The sequence below is a fragment of the Saccoglossus kowalevskii genome, chromosome 22 (genome assembly GCF_978046115.1).
Source record: "Saccoglossus kowalevskii chromosome 22, keSacKowa6.1, whole genome shotgun sequence".
NCBI lineage: Eukaryota > Metazoa > Hemichordata > Enteropneusta > Harrimaniidae > Saccoglossus > Saccoglossus kowalevskii.
In genome coordinates this window covers 17,808,035-17,833,249 of record NC_140662.1, presented here as the reverse complement: position 1 = coordinate 17,833,249, position 25,215 = coordinate 17,808,035, and the positions used below count along the sequence as shown (strand labels likewise).

Sequence of the window (25,215 nt, the reverse complement as noted above, 5' to 3'; positions counted from 1 at the left end):
AAGAAGCAATGTGTGTGAGAAGCACAAATATCATATTTGCGTTATTAGAAGCGCATTTAAACCTAAAACTGCATTTGATATTTGTTTAAATCATTAAAAATACAATTTCTTTTGAATATAGATATAAATTTCTAATTTATGTAAGCGTATGCTCAACTTATAGAGCAAAATACCCCAACATGTGTATTCTTCTAGGCATGGTGTTCCACACAGTGTCTACTACAAGACTTCACCAAACAACATTAATTCTGTGGTTGTTTTGATGCTGATTATTAAATCTAGATTGAAATTGTTTTAATTTTTGTAGCATGGTGTATAATGACGCTGCAGACGAGTTAATTGCCGGTGGACAAGGTTATTTACATTCCTGGAAACTGACCCATACAAGGGTAAGATTCAACATTCAATACCTTCTCTGCGATTCTGGCCACGCTGTGTGGCGCGGATCGCGTGGACGGGTTTCATGTTCTCTGCACGTAATAAGCTCGGTTATTAAGCATCCTTTTTTGGGGATGCCCGGTGGCCGAGGGGAAGACGTGTAGTGGCGTGAAGCTAGGCGATTAGGTGCCGTACGCGAGCGTCGGTTCGAGTCACGCACGCAGTACGTGTTTACTATAATTAGACATAGTCTTTACCTTGCCGTTTATTCGGTGTTATTTGCTTACTTTACTTCCTATGTCGACAGCAACTATGCCTGTTCCTGATTGGCTACATAAGCCCATTATGCAATATATGGGCCAATCCATTTCTGGCTTCCATAACTGTATTGTGTCATTGACATTTTGAAGACTATAAATCATTCCTATCAATTTTTTTTCATATAATTTCTTAGTTTTGAATAAAATGAACATAATTTGTCACTTGCTACAGGGCTTGATCAAAATGTTTGACAAAATATGGAAACAGTACATATTTGATGTAAAACGATATCTGCAATGTTTTTTTTCTCATGCTGTGTTATGTAAATCCAGTTATTGACCATCTACCTATAGAGTCAGCTGTTTTGTCTATGTTTATAAGTCTATTGTGTGTGGTTATTGACTATCAGCTGGGTTAGGGAAGAGTAGGAAATCAAACTCGCGGTTTACCGCGGTCATTACCGCGGTGGTGGTGGGTGCTCGCCGGTCGACCGCATTTTATGCAAATTTATGCATAGATTCCACGACCCCGGTTTACCGCGGTCAAGTGCGGTAGGCTCGCATGGCAATTTACACCCTATTGTTAAGACTATGAATGGACACAATAGACTGGGAAACTAAAGGTTACTTGCCGCCAAGTTCAAATAATAAAATCGAGTGGTACCAAAAGATTGGAAAAATTGTCTATATTAGTTCGCAGAAGAACACTATTTTATTTTCACGAGTCTTGGTATAACATCGCAAAGCAACCCAGAATAATGTAGACCCCACATAATGTAAAATATTATCACATTATTTTGAATTTACATCATGTATAGTCTCAGGATTTATTTTAAAAGATTAATGTTTCGCATATACCAATATAATCGGGCGAAGTACAAATTCCGAGTGTAAAACACTGGATGAGAGGCCACAGTTTACGTTACCTCGAGACCATGCACTAAGTAGGAAAAGCAACCCGAAGTCGAAGAGGGAGTGTCACACACTTGGTGCTACAATATATACTACAACAACTGGGTGATCAGCGAAAAAAATAGCGCACTTCTTGGCGAAACTGACTAATCTAATAAATCTTGGCCCAAGTTTAACCCCAAGTCACGCGCTGAACAAGTGGGTTGTTACCTTGGTGACCATTCGCGCTCCGCGCGTTGACCTTTTTATTATACACATCCCATTACGCAAATTTTTACTGGCTCTGCGTTGCCGACGTAAAAATTGTTACCGTTCTGGTTGTAAATATTTCACCATTGCCGACGTGATAATGCGTTGCCTTCGTAATAATTACGCAAACTTATTTTCCATTGTTTACGTACTGGCTGTGAATATTTCAACTTTGCCGACTTGATAATGCGTTGCCTTTGCAATAATTACGCAAACTTATTTTTTATACCCCTGTCGACCCCTCGAGTCACACTGCTGCTATCACACTTTCTATTTCAGTAATTGACGGTCTATAGGTGTTAAGTTGTCACCTCCAACTGATTGAGCGGGCAATTAAATACGCGATAATACCAGACTTAGTTTTTCTACTTTAAAACTGACGGCAAAACACAATACAATCGTCCGGAGCCATCGAACTACGCGACTTAGTCGAAACCGCGACTTACTGCCTCCGAGACGGGGCCACTGAATAACTGTTGTTGATAATGATATTGTAAACAAACACGCACACACAAAACATTAAAGCCAGAAAAGTCAAGTCAAGAAACAACATTTCAAATAATAATAATTATGGTTTGACATCTATATCATTTTGAAATAAACTAAATTTCATGTAAATAAAATCCATGCGTTACAATTTACTGTAATTTCAAACTTGGGGCAGCGTACTTTGAACGCAGAGTATTCGATCGCTTTCATTTCCAGTGAAAACAAAACAAAACAACGTCAGGTGCTTTTGAACTACGTGCGGTTGGCACAGTAACGGGCAATGACCTCAGCGGTTCACACGCAATGAAATTCTAATCAAGCCAGCTAGCTTTATCGTACGGTATCATAAACTCAATAATTATTCATTCAAAATGCCTTTCACACTCACGAGTACCATGGAACACGAACATGTAACAGAAAAATAACGTCTTTTGTTTAAAAAAGATTCTGTCAACCAAGAATACATGCGCAAGGCAAGATTTATGAAACGAAACAGAAAATAATCATGTCATTGTCAGTGCAATGCAGACAGCCTGACCTGTTTTGATTAGTTCGCCCGTTTCTCGTTTGCTGGCCATTTTTTCTGGAGTGTGACACAAATGGTGAACATGATACTGCCAAATCAATCAAGAACCAGGATACGGCTTGGATACGCTGAAACTTTGTAAATCGTCCTCTTTTCAATTGTAAACTTTATTCCAGTGTTACGCTAAATACATGTACTAAATACTAAACAAGCGCGCATATCGTATTCATTTACAGCATCGGATTTTAAAACAATGACTCGTGGAATCACAAAGAAACTGTTAAGTACGTATTTCACACATTACCGAGGACCGCGGTAGAGACCGGTACAGCGGTAGAGACCCCTAATTATAAGCAGTCCGCGGCTCTCCCCGGCGTTCTGCGGTACACCGCGGTAATGACCGCGGTGCACCGCCCGTTTGATTTCCTACTCTTCCCTTACTAAGGAATTGAAATATACACCTATGTGTAACTGAGGATTTATGACTGGTTTTGCTAAAACTTGAGAAAGTAGGTAACAAGATTTTGAGACCAGGCAACAACAATGAGCAACCCATAAACAACAGTGGGGAACCTAGAAACAACAGTGGGGAACCTAGGTAACAACAGTGGGGAACCTAGAAACAACAGTGGGGAAACCAAGTAACAACATTAGGGAATCAGGGTAGCAACAGTGGGGAACCTAGGTAACAACAGTGGGGAACCCAGGTAACAGCATTTGGGAACCCAGGTAACAGCATTGGGGAACCCAGGTAACAACATTTGGGAACCCAGGTAACAGCATTGGGGAACCCAGGTAACAACATTTGGGAACCTGGGTAATAACATTGGGGAACCCAGGTAACAACATTGGGGACCTGGGTAACAATACTTGGGAACCCAGGTTACAGCATTGGGCAACCTAGGTAACAGATGGGAGCCTGGGCAACAATATTTGGAACATTGGTAAAAACATTGGGGAACCCAGGTAACAGCATTGGGCAACCTGGGTAACAACATTTTGAACCTAGGTAACAACACTGGGGAACCCAGGTAACAGCATTGGGCAGTCTGGGTAACTACATTGGGGAGCCCGGGTAACAATATTAGAAACATGGGTAACAACATTTTGAACCTAGGCAACAACACTGGGGAACCCAGCTAACTAACAACATTGGGCAGCCTGGGTAACCACATTGGGGTTCCTAGGTAACAACATCAGGGAACCTAGGTAACAACTTTGGGGAACCTGAGTACCAAAATTTTGAAACCCAGGTAACATCAACTCTCAGTAATGTATATCTGCTCATACCATTAATAAAACTACTAGACCTGCAGTCACATTAGATCTGCATGTAGTATCACCACCATGCATCCTGATAAGCCTACTGTATTCTATTCTTTCAGATGAGAGGCCCGTTACTGCCTGGACGAAACTTTGACTGTAATCTGAATTCAAAACAATGGGTAACAAGCTTAAAGTTGGATAAGAAATACCATCAGCTGTTGGCATTATGTGATAATGGTGTATTTATTATCGATTATCGAACTAATAGACAGACACACTTCATTAAAAACTGGCATGAGACATCCTTATCATGGTAAATATCTAAAAAATTGTTTGGAATTATTTTATCTTGTTAGAAAGAAGCTTTGTAGCAATCGTTTGGTGTTACTTTCAAGTTCTAGTATCGGATTTAAAGCTGTATAATTAAGCAATAACCCCCGCCGAAGGCGGATATACCACGAGATATTGCACAATTCACGACATATATGCACGAGCCGCAGGCGAGTGCATATATGGAGTGAATTGTGCAACATCAAGTGGTATACCCAACTTCGATGGGGGTTATTGCTATTATATTATACCAGTATATTGACAATTCGATAAAACTTGTGAAAAAAGAGTTTACTTTCATCTACTAAAAGATCATGATTATGGCCCTTGAACATGAATATTTAGAAGAATAGTATGTAGTTGTATGCTGAATGCATACAAAAATTACATGCGCAACACAGTTCAAATTGAATACAAACTAATTTTTATTCCACATGAAAAAAAAACATATCCACGTTGAATAGAGCAGCGTAAACACACAAATTAGCATAACAAAGGATGACCTTTCTGACCTTTTACTGACGCACAACGCGATTTGAAATACAGGGTCGTGTACAGTTTGGATCATTTAAACAACGGATTTTCCACGTTTTCATTCCGGTTTTTGTACAATTTGGACTGTAATTTGCCCATTGAAAGTACAGTTGTGAAATAAACCGGTTTTGTGACTCATCATACTACTTGTAACTGTGGATATTTGACGTTCAGCGGTGCGTGGCGGGACGTGGTGTATCATGTACGGCAACCGGCACAGCGACCTCAGTTCCAACATCTGACTTGGATACCTTTGGTATATATGGTTTTGTGACATTACTGAGAGCCGTTGGTAAACTTTAATGCTGGTGCATGCTGGGAGAATGTGGTACGTGTACTTGCCTCGATGTATTTGTGGCAAGCTCGCACTGCGCAAACCGAGGAGCTAGATGAGGCTATGGTCAGTGTGTGGCCACGCCGAAATGGATCATTTTTGGCTGCTTTGATGTTGACGGTGATTCCACTACCAAGATTGACATCGGATCGGAGAAGTACTGTGCGTTCGCGGTCAAATGTTGTTTTCGCTGGAGAGGCAAATTCGCTCACTCGTAAGAACCCGAAGAAGGCCATGGTGAATGCGGCCCATAACATCAGTATGTCTGTTACATCCATATTGATGCAGCAGCGCAACTGATTTTTTAGTGTTCTCATTAATTGAATGGTTATCGGTAATCGTGTAGCCGCAGGGTCACCAATTTGTTTCTTGATGCCTTGGAGTGTGCGAAGCAGTAGATGATCCTCTGGAAACTCCCGGCGAGATTCATGTCATAAACACTGTTCAATGCATACACAATGAAAATATATTAGGGTCTGCAGAATTATGTGAAATATTTGATCATCTGAATTTATATTAATTATGGGAATGTACAATAAATGTCCAAATACTGTCAATCGTTTCTGCTTTTCAGCAGATTGTGTGTTCAAATTGATTTTGCTATAGAGTGCTGTCAATAGTTCTTAGTGCATGCAAATTCACAAAGATTCACTTCTGTTCTAAATTACTGTTACTGTTAGCAGTAATTCGAAATAAGACGGAATCCTAGTGAATCCTTAATTTGTCTTGCACTGTGCACAAATTCAGACAATCAAATATGTCACATGATAGTCTCTGTATATTAACCTTTTCATCACAAATTCACAAAATAGTCCTGTTTATAGTCTGCACTTTCCTTCCAAAGATTGGGACAAAAAAAGCCAAATTTTTTGGGTGAAAACTGAAAATTTACTCAAATTTTGTCTGTTGGGCCCAAAATTAGGGTTCATTTTCAGAAATATTGAAAAATTTAAGAAAAAATTGCAGAAAAATTTGGTCGAGAAAGTCGGGTGGTGAAAAGGTTAATGATCTCAGAGTGCATATTTAACTCTTTGAGTGCCAAATTTCTTTTCAGCTCAAATTAGTGTGGATTTGTTAACATTTTCTGTAATTTTCACTGAATTCAATCTTAATTTTGAACCAAACAATCAAAATGTGAAATTACTTTTAGTTTTCGATCCAAAAATTTGAAATTTTTGTAACTTTTTATGTTGAAAAGAGCAAAAACAATTTTGCCAGGTGCCTGAAGTTGTATTGAGGTTCTGATGCATTAGGCCAGTCCTTGATGATACAGACACATTAAACTTGCCTTATTGCCATTAGGATAGGAAGATGGTCGTGCACATTATTTCCCAAGTTGAAGTCTATGATCCTTTAACTATCATTGCACTAACCATCCTTAATATTCTTTTTCAGTTGTGTATTCTATCATCCAAGTGAATATTTCATCACTGCATCCAAGGGCGGATGTATTAAAGTGTGGAACGCTGTAGTATTCAGTATGGTTCATGAATTCATTGGTCACCAAGACAGTGTAACAGGTAAATTCAGCGTATATTACAGTACTGTTGAATACATTATTTTCGCTGGAATTAATTTTCGCTAGAAAGGCTTTTTGGGCGTTTTGCTTGGAATTTATTTTCACTGATTTTTGATGAGTTTAATGTGAAATATAGGAAAAAAAGTATATTCGCTGGATTTTATTTTCACAGAATCATCCCTTCAGCGAAAATAGCGAAAAATAAATTCCAAGCGAAAATAAAGTATTCTACAGTATATAACATCTATATTGAAACATATGTACAGCAATGTATGCGTGTTGTATATTTAAAGGCACAACATTGGTGCGGTGGGCCACCATCATCTTCAGCGAAAATTAATTCCAAGCAAAAATATGCTTTGATATGACGAGCACAACGAGAACCATCAAAAATTTAACGGAGACTGTGTCATTTTCAATGACTTGTTTACATTTTAATTCGTAAGCAAAACATAGCTCGAAAATCGTTATTCTTAAGTGTTTTCGTTGATAAAAACATGTTGTAAAACGTGACATATGTGTGTATGTATGAGTTTCTGTGATGTTTCACGTGTAACAGGCCATACTTTGTCCTCATTTACAAGATGCCGACCGTAAGGGTTGTTGCTACATTTAAACAGCATGGCAACAAAGTGTGATTAATGACTAATCCATAAAACAAAATGCACACATTGCTTTTCCCCATTGCTGTCAGTGGAACGGACATTTACATAAACACAAAGGACTCTTTGCAGTGCATTGTCATACTCGTCTCTGTTTACAGAAGGGGGGCAAGGGAGGATAGCAGGTACAGGTTACAGGAAATAAAAAAAGCATTTTATGTTTTTACAGGAATAAAAATGAAAGTTCCATTTACAGTAAAAAATAGGTTTTTTCACTTTACAGATAATTTAAAAGCAAAGTCCTAATTACATTTTACCTTTTTATAATATATTTGATAATTTATGTTTAAGAATCAAAATTGCGTACGAATTGCGACATTTAATGTGGAAAATGCTTTATATGCTTACAAAAAATAAGAGGTTTTGTACAAATCACTGACGAATGAAATAGCCGATTATATTTTTCACCTTGCCCATGTCTACGAATTTACGTTTTTTTATTTATTCAAATTACATTATTACGAAAATGATTACAGCTTACGAAAATATCACTCGCTGACCTTCTTTACATCCATCTGAACCAAACTCATAGTATAGAGGTTATGTATACTAATTACCAATATGAATCAAAGTAATGCGATTCAAAGCCAGCTAGGGTAACTTATTCAATAGTTGAGAAAGAACATACTCTCATTCTCCTCCAATATTGCAAACTGAGCCATAAATTCAGTAATGACTGATACTAACATGTTACAAATTACCACTCTACAAGTGCACAAACTGAAACTGTGCATACCGAAATATTACTAATATGCGTATGAAACAAACTACTGCATATTTTTGATATTTTTTTATTAGACGCATAAAATCCTTAGGAAAGGATAAAAAGGGTCTTACAGAAAGAAATTAAAAAAAAAAACTACAATCTAAAAAAGAAAACAAAAAATAAAAACTTTTCTAAAAAAAAAAAAAAAATGACAAAAACTTTGGCTGATTACAAATATACATAAAAACAATTTGAAATACCGAGTGTGGAATTACGGAAATAAACACATTGTCAAAACGATTGAAGTCCACATTTTTCAAATTTGCCAGGGTCAATAAGCACATGCTGGGAATATCTGAACTCTCAGAAATCTCCATCAGTTGAATTCCATCAGTATAACCCACCAAAAATTGAATGCAAATATTTCCATATTTTGCAAAATTTTCACTAAATTTCATGATAATTGTGATAGTATAACAACTGTGCCTTGGGGTTCCATTACAAGTTGTACATATCTAAATCAGCAGTTAACTATATACTGTTAACCAAATACTGTAGTCTAAATGTTGAGTTTCCACTTGCTCTGAGTTCTGATAATTAAGTATCCTTTAACATATTCTTTTTACAAAATGCCAAATTTCATAAAACTAGCCGCAGAATTTCAAAAAACAAACAACTTCAGTGTTTCCACTCTTGAAATGTGCAGAATTACCTCAGGAATCAGAAAAGTGTCACTGCACATTCATGTTCAATGACATTATTTTATGAAAGATATAATAATTATTTTCATTGGAAATCAGAGTTAAACACACTGTTAGCAAACATGCACGAACAACCATGTACTGTGGAATACTTTATTTTCGCTGGAATTAATTTTCGCTGAAAAGGCATTTTGAGCGTTTTGTATGGAATTTATTTTCACTGATTTTTGATGAGTTTAATGTGAAATATAGAAAAAAATGTATATTCTGGATTTTATTTTCACGGAATCATCCCTTCAGTGAAAATAGCGAAAATAAATTCCAAGCGAAAATAAAGTATTACGACAGACCCCCACACCTTCCCCGTGGCTTTCGTTGCGTATGGAAGTTATTTTCACGAGTGATGCGGTGTATCCTGCGGCCGTACTTTCGCGAGCGAAGCGAGTGAAAGTACAGCAGAATACACCGCATCTCGTTCGACGCGCGTCTTTCATGCATCTCGCAAGATCTTGCAGTTGAACGGAAAATCACCTGTAGCTTAATGCTCAAAATTTGAAGGGAATACAACATGTTGCCGACAATATAACTTCAACTAGCATAACCTGATATAATTAGATACACAAAAACAAAGAAAGTAATCCATGACAACCATATCAATAAAAAAATTAGCATTGTAATAAATTGTCTAAAACTTGAATTTGTAATAATTATATCCATATATTTTTACACAACCCATACTCTGTTGTATTATGTTGCAACATTACACAAAAAAACTAAAGAAAAAAAAACTACATGACAAACATATCTGTAAAAACGCAGTTCTAAAATATGTACTTGCACACTAATGAAGTGAAAACAGAAAAAATAGTAATTACATGAAAACTGATAACTGGATTTATTTCTGCCGCAGAATGTTTGAAGGACGATAGTTGTTGCGCCATGTCCTGTTCAATGTGGGACTCACAGCAATATATGTAACGTGTGTAAAATACATTGTTTGTTTACATTTAATTAGAACTCGTGCTGCACGACGACTGTCACCGTTTAAGCGATATATTTTCCTCCACTTAAGTTTTGATGCTCTGCGATTTGATAATTTTATGACTTATGTAAAAACAAAATTTTACTGACATGCTTATCATGGGACTTCACAGAAGTTATCAATGATAACAAAATTTCAGGCCTCATGAAAAATTTAATTGTCTCTTATTTATTATCTCCTGGTTACAGTAGTAAAGTGTATAATAATAAAAGTTATCATTTTATCTTTAAAAAAAAATTTGAATATAAAAACTTTAAGATGCTGTAACAATATTAATAAACCAGATCAATGTTTTATTTCTGTTATGCTGGGTCAAATATATGAACTAATATTTGTTCTATTAAAAGAGCATGTGCTTATAAATACAAATGACAGAAAAGTCTACAGTCAAATAAAGTCATATTGTATGCATCTTATTAGAATACAATACATAGTGATATACAGGTCAAAGGTCAGATATCTCCATAGAAACACATTTTTCAGGCAATGTAATGTAACTAAAAAAAAAAATAGAGTTAAAATAAATATTTGCAAACTTATACAATCAAAAACAAATTTGTCTGCACATTTTTCTTATATTCTTCAATATTTCTGGGAATGAACCCTATTTTTGGAGTCAACAGACAAAATTTGAATCAATTTTCAGTTTGTACTAAAAAAATGTGGCTATTTTTGTCCCAATCTTCTGAAGGAAAGTGCGGACTATAAACGGAGTTTGTAGTTTTAATGTCCTTTTTTTATGCAAAGTGTAATATTTATCTGTTCATGTCACCATAGACTTATTCCCTCATTCTACAAACACTTTGATACATTTATTGGTGGAATCCACCACAGCTATTTTGCATGGTACATCATTAGATACAGCTATCCCATCATATGTAATTCTAGTGAAAAATTGTTGACGGTAAGAAAGACTGTAGCTTTCTCTTTCCTCGTGAATTTTAAAAATCAACTGAGGATACATGTATCTGTCATATTTTGTAATTTTATTAGATCCCAGAATGTATAAACAATCATTCTTATCGATTGCCACTCCATTCAGCAAACCTTGAGTAAGACTAATCTTATACATGAATACGTCTTCCTTACTGAATACTTGAATAAATTCATTAATTGTCACATATACTACCCCGTGGCTATTAATAGCTACATTTAAGAAGTGAATTCGTTTAATTCGTTTCAATTGAATGTCAATAGAGTTGATGTACTTCCCATCTTGTGTGTACTTTCCAATATAATTCTCATCACTCACATAAACATTCTTAGTGACAGGATTAATTGCAATTCCACCAGGATTATTAACTTCACTGGTTCTAAATTTTCTGATCAACTTTCCGTTTTCATCACTTACAACTACTTGTTTGTTGTTAACATCTGTCATGAAGTATTCATTACGATCTGATATGGCTACATCCTGTGGTCTGAATGGCTTTGCTAACTGATCAGTGAATGTAAATGACTGTTTGTAATTTCCGTCTCTGTCATGGATGGTCACTCTGTTGTTCCCTGGATCACCTGTGACAAAGTCACCATGTTTGTTGATGGTTATCCCGCTCAGTCTTTCACTGTCTGGTGTTTCTACTGTCTGTACCAGTCCGCTGATGACAGGAATATGGAGTGGCGATCCTGATAAATGTTGGTTATCAATCGTCATGGTAACTTGATGTTCTCCCTCCATCTTTCCTTTTATCATCACTTGACAAGTCCCGTCGTTATTGTCTGTAACATCAATGTCTTCCCATGATGCATCAGGATTCCTCATCTTCACCTTGATATCTTGACAAGGAATGATTTTCCTTCCTCTGGAATCTCTGGTTGTGATGAGCAGGTTGATAGATTCACCTCTCAAAAGTTGTTTTGGGATGTTTTCAACTGTGCATTTAGATGGACAAGCCTCAGATTTGACCACACCAAGCAGTGCATATGCAGTTAGGTCAATGCCTTGGTTAAATTCAACAGCATTATATGTGAATTGTTTGGTTTTCATAGCAACCAGCTCTGCAATGCGATTGGTATTTTCAGTTCTCATAGACAGTAGGTGAACAGCATTCCCATGATGCATCAGTGTTTCTAAGTAATCATAGGTACTGACAGTGTTGACATGTTTTAGTTCCACTTCATCAACAGCAACTTCGGCATCTTTCCGGTCTTGTCTATAGTTTTCATTCAATGCATCTATCAGTTTATTTTTTTCACTCGTCACTTTCTTCATTATCTCTGTAGCTCTTTTTGTAACTTTCTTTTTCTCTACCTCACACTTTTCTCCGATCTTTTCTCGTGTAGCTTCAGCTGTTGCTTTTTCCTTCTTAAGTTGCTTTTCTTTCTGTTTCAACTGTTCCAGCTGACCTTTGAGTTGTGTCTTATACTCTTCTACCACCTCCTGCAAGTTTCTATGGGCGTGTTCAGGAACTCTGTGGTTAACTATGGTACACTTCAAGCATACAGGAACTTGACACGTGTCACAGTAGAATTCTAAGTGGCTGCCTTTATGTTCGCTGCAGAAAACTTTGGACTGTACCATCTGATGACGCCAAGTTTCCCCTGCCTTATACTCCTCAATTGTAAGCACTTTATGTGATTGCAAAGCTGGAATACGTTCATGAGCTATAACACATACATTACAACAAAACTGAGGACAGTCCACACACCTGTGAGTTGCTATCTTTTCTTGGCATGTTTCACACATCAGTGGTTTGTCAGATGTCAGTTGTCTTTTTTTCTGGACTGTGTCTAGTAGACTTGTCACAAAGAAGTTGGGCTTTACATCCTGGATGGGCGTATCACACTGAATTCTGCAAGCTGGACAATTCAAAACACCTCCAGATTTGGCCTTTAAATCCACCAGACATTGCTCACAGAATGTATGAAGACATGGTAGGATTTTAGGATTTTTGTAGAACTCAAGACAGATGGAGCAGCTGAGGTGATCGTCTCCAATTTCCTTTAAGACTGATTTGACAGTTACAGACGCTGCAGCCATGGTGCATTAGGTGTTGGAATTACAGAATGCTTGACTTTAGAAAACTCTTCAGAGAAGTGAAAAATAATCCTAGTCCTACAATCCTAGTCAAAATCTTCCCTAACCTAGGGGGTAATCTGTGTGTGGTAGAAATGTCATTAGAGTTGAATACGTGATACGCCCTATAATAACCTTTTCACCACCAAACTTTCTCGCCTAAATTTGTCTGCTCTTTTTTCTCATATTCTTCAATATTTCTATAAATGAACTCTAATTTTCGAGCCAACAGACAAAATTTTAGTCAATTTTCAGTTTTTACTCAAAAAATTTTGCTATTTTTGTCCCATTCTTCTGAAAGAAATTGCAGACTAAGAACAGGTGATGAAAAGGTTAAGGCATTGTATGTTGTGTGTCTAAGGCATTCATACACAGGAATTGTGTGTCCTTTTGTTCATTAGTTAAGTATGCAGGAATGTATTTTTGTAAAAGCCCCGCTCCTCGCTCAACTGAATTGAAGTGTATTTTTGTTGTGAAGGGTCAGAAAGTGTATATGGAGATTGTAAATTTTTTTACAGCTGTCGGCAAAAAGAAAGTAGTTTGGTCACAAATGTCTACTAAATATTTTGATGAAGCTGTACGTATTACATGCATTAACTCTCACTTAAAAAACAATACCGAAAGACTGGATTCACAATGTTACTTTCGCGTTGTGTTACACAGACCCCCCAAAAAATACATAGAATCCTAGAAATGACTTTAAAATGAACAAATTTACATGTAAGCAATTAGAAAAAAAGAGCTCTTGCCTGGAACTATCGCCCAGTTAGCATTTTTAGTGTTATTTCTGTATTAATTCTTGAGAAAGTAGTTTCTATATATTTAATAAAACTATTTTGTCAACAATTTGTTATTTGAATTTCAATTTTCAACTTAGACATGCCTGACCCCCCTCACTGATTATGTTAAATCTCAGGGTGCAAAGGCATGACATCTTGGAAAATTATTGTCATGCCAAAATTTGTTTGTGCTACACTACCCAGGCGGAGATGACCATGCTTGACCATGAACTACCAGGGTAAAACATGATTGACTATGGTCATTAAACAGCACAAACTACATGTACCTTGGTCATTAACTAAGGTCGACCATTGTCATCATGACATCTTGGAAAAACAGAGTCTATTGTCATGCCTAAGTGTGTTTGTGCTACACTACCCAGGTGGAGATGACCATGCTTGACCATGAACTACCAGGGTAAAACATGATTGACTATGGTCATTAAACAGCACAAACTACATGTACCTTGGTCATTAACTAAGGTCGACTATTGTCATCAAGACATCGTGGAAAAACATAGTCTATTGTCATGCCTAAGTTTGTTTGTGCTACACTACCCAGGTGGAGGTGACCATGCTTGACCATGAACTACCAGGGTAAAACATGATTGACTATGATCATTAAATATCACAAACTACCATGGTCATTAACCAAGGTCGACCATTGTCATCATGACATCTCGGAAAAACAGAGTCTATTGTCATGCCTAAGTTTGTTTGTGCTACACTACCCAGGCGGAGGTGACCATGCTTGACCATGAACTACTAGGGTGAAACATGATTGACTATGGTCATTAAACAGCACAAACTACATGTACCTTGGTCATTAACTAAGGTCGACTATTGTCATCAAGACATTGTGGAAAAACATAATCTATTGTCATGCCTAAGTTTGTTTGTGCTACACTACCCAGGCGGAGGTGAGCATGCTTGACCATGAACTACTAGGGTGAAACATGATTGACTATGGTCATTAAATAGCACAAACTACATGTACCTTGGTCATTAACTAAGGTCGACTATTGTCATCAAGACATTGTGGAAAAACATAATCTATTGTCATGCCTAAGTTTGTTTGTGCTACACTACCCAGGCGGAGGTGAGCATGCTTGACCATGAACTACCAGGGTAAAACATGATTGACTATGGTCATTAAATGGCACAAACTACCATGGTCATTAACCAAGGTCGACCATTGTCATCATGACATCTTGGAAAAACAGTCCATTGTCATGCCAAAGTTTGTTTGTGCTACACTACCCAGGCGGAGGTGACAACAGAATGAAATATTACATGCGAGTTATATTTATGCGACAACATAGGTAAAATCATTCTGGTAAATGTACATTCAGTTAGAAAAAGCAATGTAAATAAAGCACACAAATTTGTCTGTACTTTTGCTTATATTCTTCAATTTTAGTTAATTTTCAGTTTTTAGTCCCCGTTGGACGAGACGCCTGGACAGATTTTTTTTCAAAGCTGGTACAAAGACAATTCATAATGGGAGACATATGTAGATCGATTTATTTTTTATTTGGTTGACCTTTGGTTGACTGGCGGCCATTTTTGTCCCAAAAAATACAAAAAATCAACATTTGGACGTGTCATCAATCGTTTCTCGGACATGCCTTTACTGATTTCATTCAAACTTAGTCATAATACCTGTTTCATACACATTTGTGTTTAATATGCTAAATACTATCCTAACATAATCTGACTATGCTTTTCATTGTTTGACAAAGTCACTAAAAACATGACAGGGACAAACAAAATCAAAAAAATTGGCTACTGTAAAATACTTTATTTTCGCTTGGAATTTACTTTGGCTATTTTTGCTGAGGAATGGTTAGGTGAAAATAAAATCCAGTGAATATAGCCTTTCTAGTCCCACTGTTGTCTTTGTCAAGCGGAGCTTATTCTATGAGTGATTGTCTGTCTTCGTCTGTCTACCGTATATTTACGTACACATGTACGAGGGACGTTCAATAAGTAATGCCCCTGACCCATTTCCCATAGCAGGCGAATAATGAAATTTGGCACAGTTATTAGTCTGTCTCTACATAGGAACCACCCAGAGTTATGCATTTCTTCCATCGTTTGATGCAGCTCTGGACACCGTTTTTGTAGAACACCCCAGGTTGGTCCTCCAACCACGTCGTAACTTCAAGTAATCAAGGCTGCATCATCTGGAAACGCTTTCCCTTCGAAAACAACTTCATGGCTGGGAAGAGATGAAAGTCAGAGGGTGCAAGGTCAGGAGAGTAAGGGGGATGGGGGAGGATTTCTTAGCCACATGCCCGTGTTTCTGATCTGGCGACATGCGAGTTGTGGACCGGAGCATTGTCCTGCAGGTAGAGGATACCTTTGCTGATTTTGATAGCTTCTCTTAATTTTATTAAAAGTGAAGCGTAATAGGCTCCTGTAATTGTGGTACCCTTTGTCAGGAAATCTGTCATCACTACTTCGTCCTGGTCCCAGAAGACTGTGAGCATGACCTTGCCAGTGGAAGGCTGCACCCTTGCCTTCTTTGGAGGTGGTGAGTCCAAGTGTTTCCACTGCATTGACTGGCTTTGGTCTCTGGATCATAGTGATGGACCCAAGTTTCATCCTGTGTAATCAGTCTTTTGAAAAACTTTGACTCATCTTGGCACAGCTCCAAATTCATCCTAGAGCACTCAATGCATTCTTGCTTCTGGGAAGGTGTGAGCAACCTGGGAATCCATCTGGCAGACACCTTATGCATATGCAAATGGTCATGAATGATAGTTTCCACAGACCCTGTACTAGTCTTGACCTCTTGGGCTATTTGGCGAACAGTAATGTGTCAATCTTCGAAAATGGCTGCCTCAACTTGACGGATAGATGCCTCGTCAATGGCAGAAAAGGGGTGACCAGGTCTTGGAGCTGTTTCCACAGACTTCCAGCCATGTTTGAATTCACGATGCCAGCGTTTAACAAGGTCATATGATGGGGCATCATCACCATAAGTTTCTTTCATTTCATCAAAAGTCTTCTTTGGTGTGCGTCCTTTCAAATACAAAAAACGGATCACTGCGCGACACTCAACTGGCTTCATTTCACACCTGACTCAGTTCAAACACCTGTAAATCAGAAACCACAATTAGTTCAGAGCTGTTTTTTTGCAACATAACCCATAGAGATGTAAATCATTACACATGCAAAATTTCATTGAGATCAGACAACTGGAAGTGGGTCAGGGGCTTTACTTATTAAACGTCCCTCGTAGAGGTAAACCTTGGGCAGACCTCTCTTAGATTTGTTCATTTCATGATGATGGTAAAGAATGGAAAAAATTTAAAATATTTATGATTTGTTCAATTATGCAGTAATCTATTTTTTGGGGGATACCATGTTTACTCAGTGTCTCAGTTTTGTGACTGTCCTGAGTGGGTTAGGGTTAAGAGGCACTTTGTGGGTTTTCCAGCGAATGAAGGCATTCTGCAAAAAAATTTTTCTCGCAAAGTGGCTTGACCCAGCTCGGAGAATGCCTTCATTTGACTTTTGCCGACTTGCAGGGATACTCGCAAAGTGCCTCTAGAGATACTCGTATATAGATGCTGTCCTGGTAAATTTTGCCGTGTGCTCAGCTTTGTTATCTCAGTGACCAACAAGCTCAGTTTTATATACCGGATTCTGCCCTAAATTCGCCCTGGGCGATTTCACGGCTGGTGGACGCTTATTTGGGGTTCAAAATTTCAAAAAAAGATCATCAAATATTTTCTGGAGACCTCTATTTTTATTGAAAAATCCAACTATGCCGACTTTCAATGCCGGCAGTTGGGCCACCAAAGACGAAAGAAACTATTGCAGAAGCTACTAGTAATCTAAAATTTGATACATTTTTTTCTTGCTGAAATTATAAGTAAGACCGCCTAAAATTTTATTACAATGTCACCCAGTGCCATTTTTCTCCAAAAAGTACATATTTTTTTTTTTTACTGGTAACGAAAGTATATACACGTATCTAAACTAAGTTTCAAATAAAAATGGACACAACTGCATTGCGTAGCAGCAAATGATCTGGGTTGTGCAATCCGGTCATGCTGCGTTTCATTCAGCAGTGATATAATAACGTACAAAAAATAAATTTGTTGAATTGTTATGAAATGCAAATAAAATTCAACTTAGTTTCCTCGTAAGCAAATGATTCCGGACGCATATAAATGCTCGATGCTGTAGGGTATCCGCCATGTCCTTTCACTTGCATGAGTTGACCTAATAGGTCAAATTGCTAATTAACCAATCAAAATGCTGGATGATGCCAACGTGTTTCGATTACCATAGCTCATTTAAATATGTTAATGTTATTGAACGCAACACGAAAGAGATTTGCCGATGTTGTAGTACGATCTTTCGACATGATTTTTTTTTCAAATCAAAAAATAAACTGAGCATTAGAAGAATAATTTAACATTGTTTACAGTGATAACAGCTACCGGTAATTTTCGAAATGAAGCTTACCCATTCACACTAGTCACAATAAACATACTCTTGAATAAAAACTTAAATAGACTATTTTAGGCATCAGGAAAGATTGTAATGTCCGAAAAATAATGCCAAAATATTTAAAATAAAACTTTAAAATCAGCGATTTCTTGGTCCCATTTTATTTTTTTTAAAAACCCAAACTGCTGTCACGGCAGAATCCAGTAAATGGTTATTTGTAACTATCACAAGGCAGACATTCTGCATATTCCCATAATCCATTCATCATGCATATTCGTTTTTCAATCCAATCCAATCACAATTGGATTTTTAGTCCCCGTTAGGACGCAGTCCGAAAACGGAGACTTATGTTTTGACCTCCGTACGTCTGTCAATGTGTCCGTCCATCCGTGCGTCTGTCCGTCCAGAGCTGTATCTTAGAAATGCCTGGACCAATCACAATCTTCACACATAAATCATACATGATATTATACATATGCACATCAATTTGTTTCACAATCTGATTCAAGATGGCCGAATGGCGGCCATTTTTGTTCTAAAAATCATCAAAATCAAGCATTTCATGGCTGTTTACAGTATATACGTTTGACATTATAGGACCTTGATGCACATCATTTTGTTTCCAGATAAGATTCAAAATGGCCGACTGGCGGCCATTTTGTTTTAATAAATGTGGTTCTAGTTCCATATCTCTGACTTGCTGTGATTGATTATGTTCAAATTTTAAATATTCATTATACATCATGTCACAGATATACAGATATATTGGTTTGACGATCCTATTAAAAATGGCCAAATGGTGGCCATTTTTGTGCTAAAAAATCATCAAATATCAACCATTTCTGGCATTTATGGATGGATTTTGTTCAAACTTGGTACATACATTAGACATTACTAGTGGCCATTTTGTTTTAATGAATGGGCTTCTAGAGCCATATCTTCGACATGCTTTGACTGACTAAATTTTATATATTCATTATACATGTATTCAAAATGGCTGATTTTGTTTTTATTACTGCTGCTCCAGAGCAATATCTCTCAATACTCGTTTGACGATCAGATACAAATGTCAATCATTTAAATGTTAAACAATCATCATAATCATATTCCTTACATGTTTATATTCCAGCTATATTACTATAAACAAAACTATTATTTTAAATTCGATAACTAATGGGGACTGTACCATGCATGGCTTGTCATTGATATCCTTATAGAGTAGGTGTATGTAATCTAATTGCATTCTAGTTGTTGATACTATAGTGTTATAGACACCCATCCACAGCTGTATTGGCTCTATTTGTTACGAGAGGTGTAGAAAACCCCAAAATGTTTATTTTGGAGGAATTTTTATTGTTTTATACTTCGCACAGTGATTTGGTAATGCCAACAACTTATCGTGACTTTATCATTTATATATGTTATTTTATGTATGTAATTCAGTAAATATGGTAATATAAATATTTGTTATGTTTTATATTTGTTAGGATTAATTATTCATCCAACCGATCCACTGGTATTGTCTAGTTCTAAAGATGGTACTATTAGAGTTTGGCGATTGGATACATTTGAACAGGTAAGTGACTTAGTTATATGCCGATTGAACACCTGTTGTTCATATCATATTTGACTAATCGCATGTCTAAAAATTATGTTCTGTATGGATAAATATCTAGAATAGTTGAAGGCATGTTAAATTAGTGTGAAGTTTATATGCAGATTGACCACCTGTAGATCATGCCATATTTGACCAATCACATGCTTAAAAACCATGTTGTGTATGGATAAATATTTAGAATAGTTGAAGGCATGTTAAATTAGTGTGAAGTTTATATGCAGATTGACCACCTGTTGATCATGCCATGTTTGACCAATCACATGCTTAAAAACCATGTTGTGTATGGATAAATATTTAGAATAGTTGAAGGCATGTTAAATTAGTGGGAAAGTTATATGCAGATTGAACACCTGTTGATCATGCCATATTTGACCAATCACATGCTTGCAAATTAGGTTCTGTATGGATAAATATGTAGAATAGTTGAAGGCATGTTAAATTAGTGTGAAGTTTATATGCAAATTGACCACCTGTAGATCATGCCATGTTTGACCAATCACATGCTTAAAAACCATGTTGTGTATGGATAAATATTTAGAATAGTTGAAGGCATGTTAAATTAGTGGGAATGTTATATGCAGATTGAACACCTGTTGATCATGCCGTATTTGACCAATCGCATGCTTGAAAATTAGGTTCTGTATGGATAAATATGTAGAATAGTTGAAGGCATGTTAAATTAGTGTGAAGTTTATATGCAGATTGACCACCTGTAGATCATGCCATATTTGACCAATCACATGCTTAAAAACCATGTTGTGTATGGATAAATATTTAGAATAGTTGAAGGCATGTTAAATTAGTGTGAAGTTTATATGCAGATTGAACACCTGTTGATCATGCCATGTTTGACCAATCACATGCTTAAAAACCATGTTGTGTATGGATAAATATTTAGAATAGTTGAAGGCATGTTAAATTAGTGGGAAAGTTATATGCAGATTGAACACCTGTTGATCATGCCATATTTGACCAATCACGTGCTTGCAAATTAGGTTCTGTATGGATAAATATGTAGAATAGTTGAAGGCATGTTAAATTAGTGTGAAGTTTATATGCAGATTGACCACCTGTAGATCATGCCATGTTTGACCAATCACATGCTTAAAAACCATGTTGTGTATGGATAAATATGTAGAATAGTTGAAGGCATGTTAAATTAGTGTGAAGTTTATATGCAGATTGACCACCTGTAGATCATGCCATATTTGACCAATCACATGCTTAAAAACCATGTTGTGTATGGATAAATATTTAGAATAGTTGAAGGCATGTTAAATTAGTGTGAAGTTTATATGCAGATTGACCACCTGTAGATCATGCCATATTTGACCAATCACATGCTTAAAAACCATGTTGTGTATGGATAAATATTTAGAATAGTTGAAGGCATGTTAAATTAGTGTGAAGTTTATATGCAGATTGACCACCTGTAGATCATGCCATATTTGACCAATCACATGCTTAAAAACCATGTTCTGTATGGATAAATATGTAGAATAGTTGAAGGCATGTTAAATTAGTGGGAAAGTTATATGCAGATTGAACACCTGTTGATCATGCCATGTTTGACCAATCACATGCTTAAAAACCATGTTGTGTATGGACAAATATTTAGAATAGTTGAAGGCATGTTAAATTAGTGTGAAGTTTATATGCAGATTGACCACCTGTTGATCATACCTTATTTGACCAATCACATGCTTTTGACATTTTTAGTTCATGCAGTGAAGTTTATAATGATTGGACTTTTCATCATTCAATTTATCAAGAAAATAAAATTACAGCCTGCATATTATATTACTTTTTACCATAGATACTTTTTAATTTTTCCCACAGACCTTTCGTCTGGATATTGGTGAGAAAATATACGACATGAAGTTAACTCAGACCAATCATCTTTATTATCGCACACTTGAAGATATTAAGATTTGGAACTTTAATCAGGTATTAACCGGTTACTGTGTTACGAACAAACAATGCAGTGCCTTGTGGTTAATCTTTATCAGTCATTGAAAATCCTGATCATTCATAGTGGGGAGAACATCAATGGGCAGAAAAAATAGTCTGTTTTCAGTATTAACCCTGATCTATAATGGAATGTAGTTGTTGGTTCATAGTTTTATTCTTCGTGATGGTATTACTCATGCCAGATAAAAATTGAGTTTTGAACATAGCTGAGCACAAGTAAGTTGAACGTGCCGAGCATTGAACCATTTGAATGTTTCCGCTCAATGTTTCCAACATCGACAACACTGCCATCTTCTATCAGTAAGAAGCATGGATGTGAAAGATCAATAATCGTTCATTTCTTGTCGATAGCGTCAGGAAGACAGGCAATGTATCACAAATAAGTCAATAGAGGCACATTTAAATAATTCTGTTCTCATATCCAACATCAAAATTGTTATCAATTGATATTATGTTTATTAAAAAATCACCAGAGAAAAAATCATGAAAAAAATGATTAAAATCGCGGCAGTCGTCGCAATACACATGTGCGACATTGGTGTTGATAAATATTGATTTTCCCACAATCCAATGTGCTCTTTTAATGGAAATCACAAGTATGAGGTTTTACCTGGGCGTGACTTGCACTAATTACCACCGGTGACTTCTCGATACCTTCCAACAACTTAAAAATACCTAATTAAAATTTCGTAATGTACCAGTTTGTACTCGTTGATCTGCGCAACAGTCAAAGTCGCCATCTTTGTTTATATGAGAGCCATATATTTCGCGCATGCGTGGCGCGACGACTACCACCCTTTAATGTTGTTTTTGACAAAATTTGAGTCTCCTGACTGTAGCAGTCATTTACTTCATCAATTGGAAAAGCTTGAACAAACACATTTCTGAAGGATTCTGGAGTTTATTTTTTTTATTCACAAAAAAAAAATATATACATTAATTAATTATTATTTATTATTTACTATAATAAAACCATATTTAACTCTTTTATTTACATTTCTACAGCTGATGGCTACATGCGTTAAATAAAAAACTAAGTTAATATACAAAGTTACCTCAGTATATAGACAGTATGGTTCCCCTCAAAAACCAGCGAATTTATAAGCAATTAATTCTGTGAATGATATGCACAAATATTTAGAGTTTATTCATTTTATGTACTTATTCTGTTTGATATGGGACTCATAGCGAAGTATACAACATGTGTAAAATACATTGTTTGTGTACATGAAATTCGGACATGTGCTGTAAAATGACCACTGCCCTTTAATCTTTTGGACACCTATGTGAACTTTTCTACAAAATAAACTAACATATTTTTTTTAAAACATTTTATTGATACAGCCGATTAAAAATGATGTCATTTTGTCAAAAATACGAGATTAATGAAAACTGCATGAAACTTTACAAAACATCTTTTTTTTCAAAGTGTTTTATAGCATTCAAATTGTCACTGATTTGAAAAGGAGTATTATATATATTTTTATTTTTTTCAGTTTCATCATTTGTTTACTCCGATACAATCGTGTGTTCATAAATTATCCAAGATTACATCACCTGGAATGCCGACTCGGATACTATGTGCTGCTGAGGTAGGTTACATTGTATATCAAGGGTTCATAAACTAAGGGCATGTAAGTACTGTATTAGATGATATCTAAGATTACATCACCTGGAATGCCGACTGGGATAGTATGTGCTGCCAAGGTACCAGTAGGTTATATCAAGGGTTCATAAGCTAAGGGCATGTAAGTACTCTATGTGATGATATCCAAGATTACATCACCTGGAACGCTGACTCAAATACTATGTGCTGCTGAGGTTGGTTATATCAAGGGTTCATAAACTAAGGGCTTGTAAGTACTGTATGTGATGGTAACCAAGATTACTAAGATATCTAAGATTAATTTGACAGTACCGGTAATGCTTTTGACAAACAGAGAAAAAAAATAAAAAATAAAAACTGTTATTATCACCTTTTTATCATAAACTTGGCAAGGTTCAGATTGGCAAAATTCAATTAAGTGTCAATAACTGTCAATGGTTTCAGACGAGTCTCATACAATATTTATGAAGTGGATTGTCTCAGAGGAAAACAGCAGCAGGTGCTGTCACCAGCAAGTGGATTGACCCGGTTTTGATGATTTTGAGAGTATAGATGTTAATTACATCGTTAACTTGTAATGAGAAAATGTATACTAATTTACTGATTTGAATTTGGCTGTTTTTGTTTATCTGTAGAAGTTGCTAAATTGAATCCACTTGAAATTTAGCTAATAGTTTTATTGTCAATTAAATCACTATTATATTTCAAACCGAGTGATCACCTGCCACACACACAATAACCCAAATAATTCTTTCCATAATAAATTTTATTAAGGTCTGCAGCCATTATGGGAATATGATGTTTATTTGGATCAATTTATTAACCAATAATTTTTATTAATTTATTAGGAAATTATTAGAAAAATACATCAAATAAACTAAATGTTGCACCAAAATTTGTTCTTGAAAAATGAAGGCGCTCAAACACTTAGGTACTCATTGATGGGCAGCAGAATACTAAGAATAGAGTAAAACCTGTGTCAATGACCAGCTCTATATAAAAACCATCTGCTTATAGTGACCACTTTTAGGAAGTCCCAAGGCGTAATGTATGACCAACCTGTTTATAAAGACCACCTGTCTTAAGTGACCACCCTTTCAGCAATATTTTAATATTTTTGCTGCATCCCTTTTGTTTAGAGACCTAAATTTTGTTTATGAAATAATTTTCCATTTGATCAAGTCAAACTTATTTGATTTCAATTCAATCCTTTAAAAAAATTTTTTTTTGTTTTGTTACAACAGTACCATATCATTATTTTTTGGACAAATATTATGTCAAATGTACAAGTTGGTGATCCATAAAAAAAAAAAATCTAACCTCAATATGAAGACCTCCTGTCTATAAAGACCATTTTATAAAGTGTATACTGTATTTGCTTTATTAGAGACGCATCTCATATTGAAAAACATACAAATCAAAAATTGCATTGGTTGTCTACTAAATCATTGAAATACTACCTATTTTGATCATCTACGAATAGAAAGAGTATGGTAGTTGATATTTAGTCTATATTGGTAAAGGTTCATGAACATCAGAGGGTCAGCTTTAACAGGGTTCTTACAATCTTGGAATATACTGTAAATCACTTTATTTTCGCTTGGAATTTATTTTCTCTATTTTCGCTGAAGGCATGATTCCGTGAAAATAAAATCCAGCGAATATACTTTTTTTCCTATATTTTACATTAAACTCATCAAAAATCAGTGAAAATAAATTCCAAGCAAAACGCCCAAAAAGCCTTTTCAGTGAAAATTAATTCCAGCGAAAATAAAGTATTCCACAGTACTTGAAAATTCTTGAATTTGAAAGGTGTTTCAGGTCCTGGAATAATTCCCTTGAGTGCCTGG

General features: G+C 36.1%; 2 protein-coding genes across 2 annotated transcripts in view; one reads left to right on the top strand and one right to left on the bottom strand.

The window, feature by feature from the left end:
- LOC102806577 (WD repeat-containing protein 87-like) overlaps positions 1–25,215 on the top strand; it is a 43,496-nt gene that overhangs the window by 12,192 nt on the left and 6,089 nt on the right. The window contains exons 5-10 of the mRNA XM_085495799.1: positions 308–389; positions 4,200–4,393; positions 6,674–6,798; positions 19,658–19,746; positions 21,628–21,735; positions 23,256–23,351. Of these exons, the coding sequence (XP_085351925.1) occupies positions 308–389; positions 4,200–4,393; positions 6,674–6,798; positions 19,658–19,746; positions 21,628–21,735; positions 23,256–23,351 (694 nt within the window). The remainder of the gene's footprint in view (positions 1–307; positions 390–4,199; positions 4,394–6,673; positions 6,799–19,657; positions 19,747–21,627; positions 21,736–23,255; positions 23,352–25,215) is intronic.
- Positions 10,696–12,973, bottom strand: LOC102806396 (tripartite motif-containing protein 2-like). Its single transcript, XM_085496100.1, has one exon. It carries the CDS (start codon positions 12,886–12,888, stop codon positions 10,696–10,698), a length of 2,193 nt encoding a protein of 730 aa, XP_085352226.1. The 5' UTR covers positions 12,889–12,973.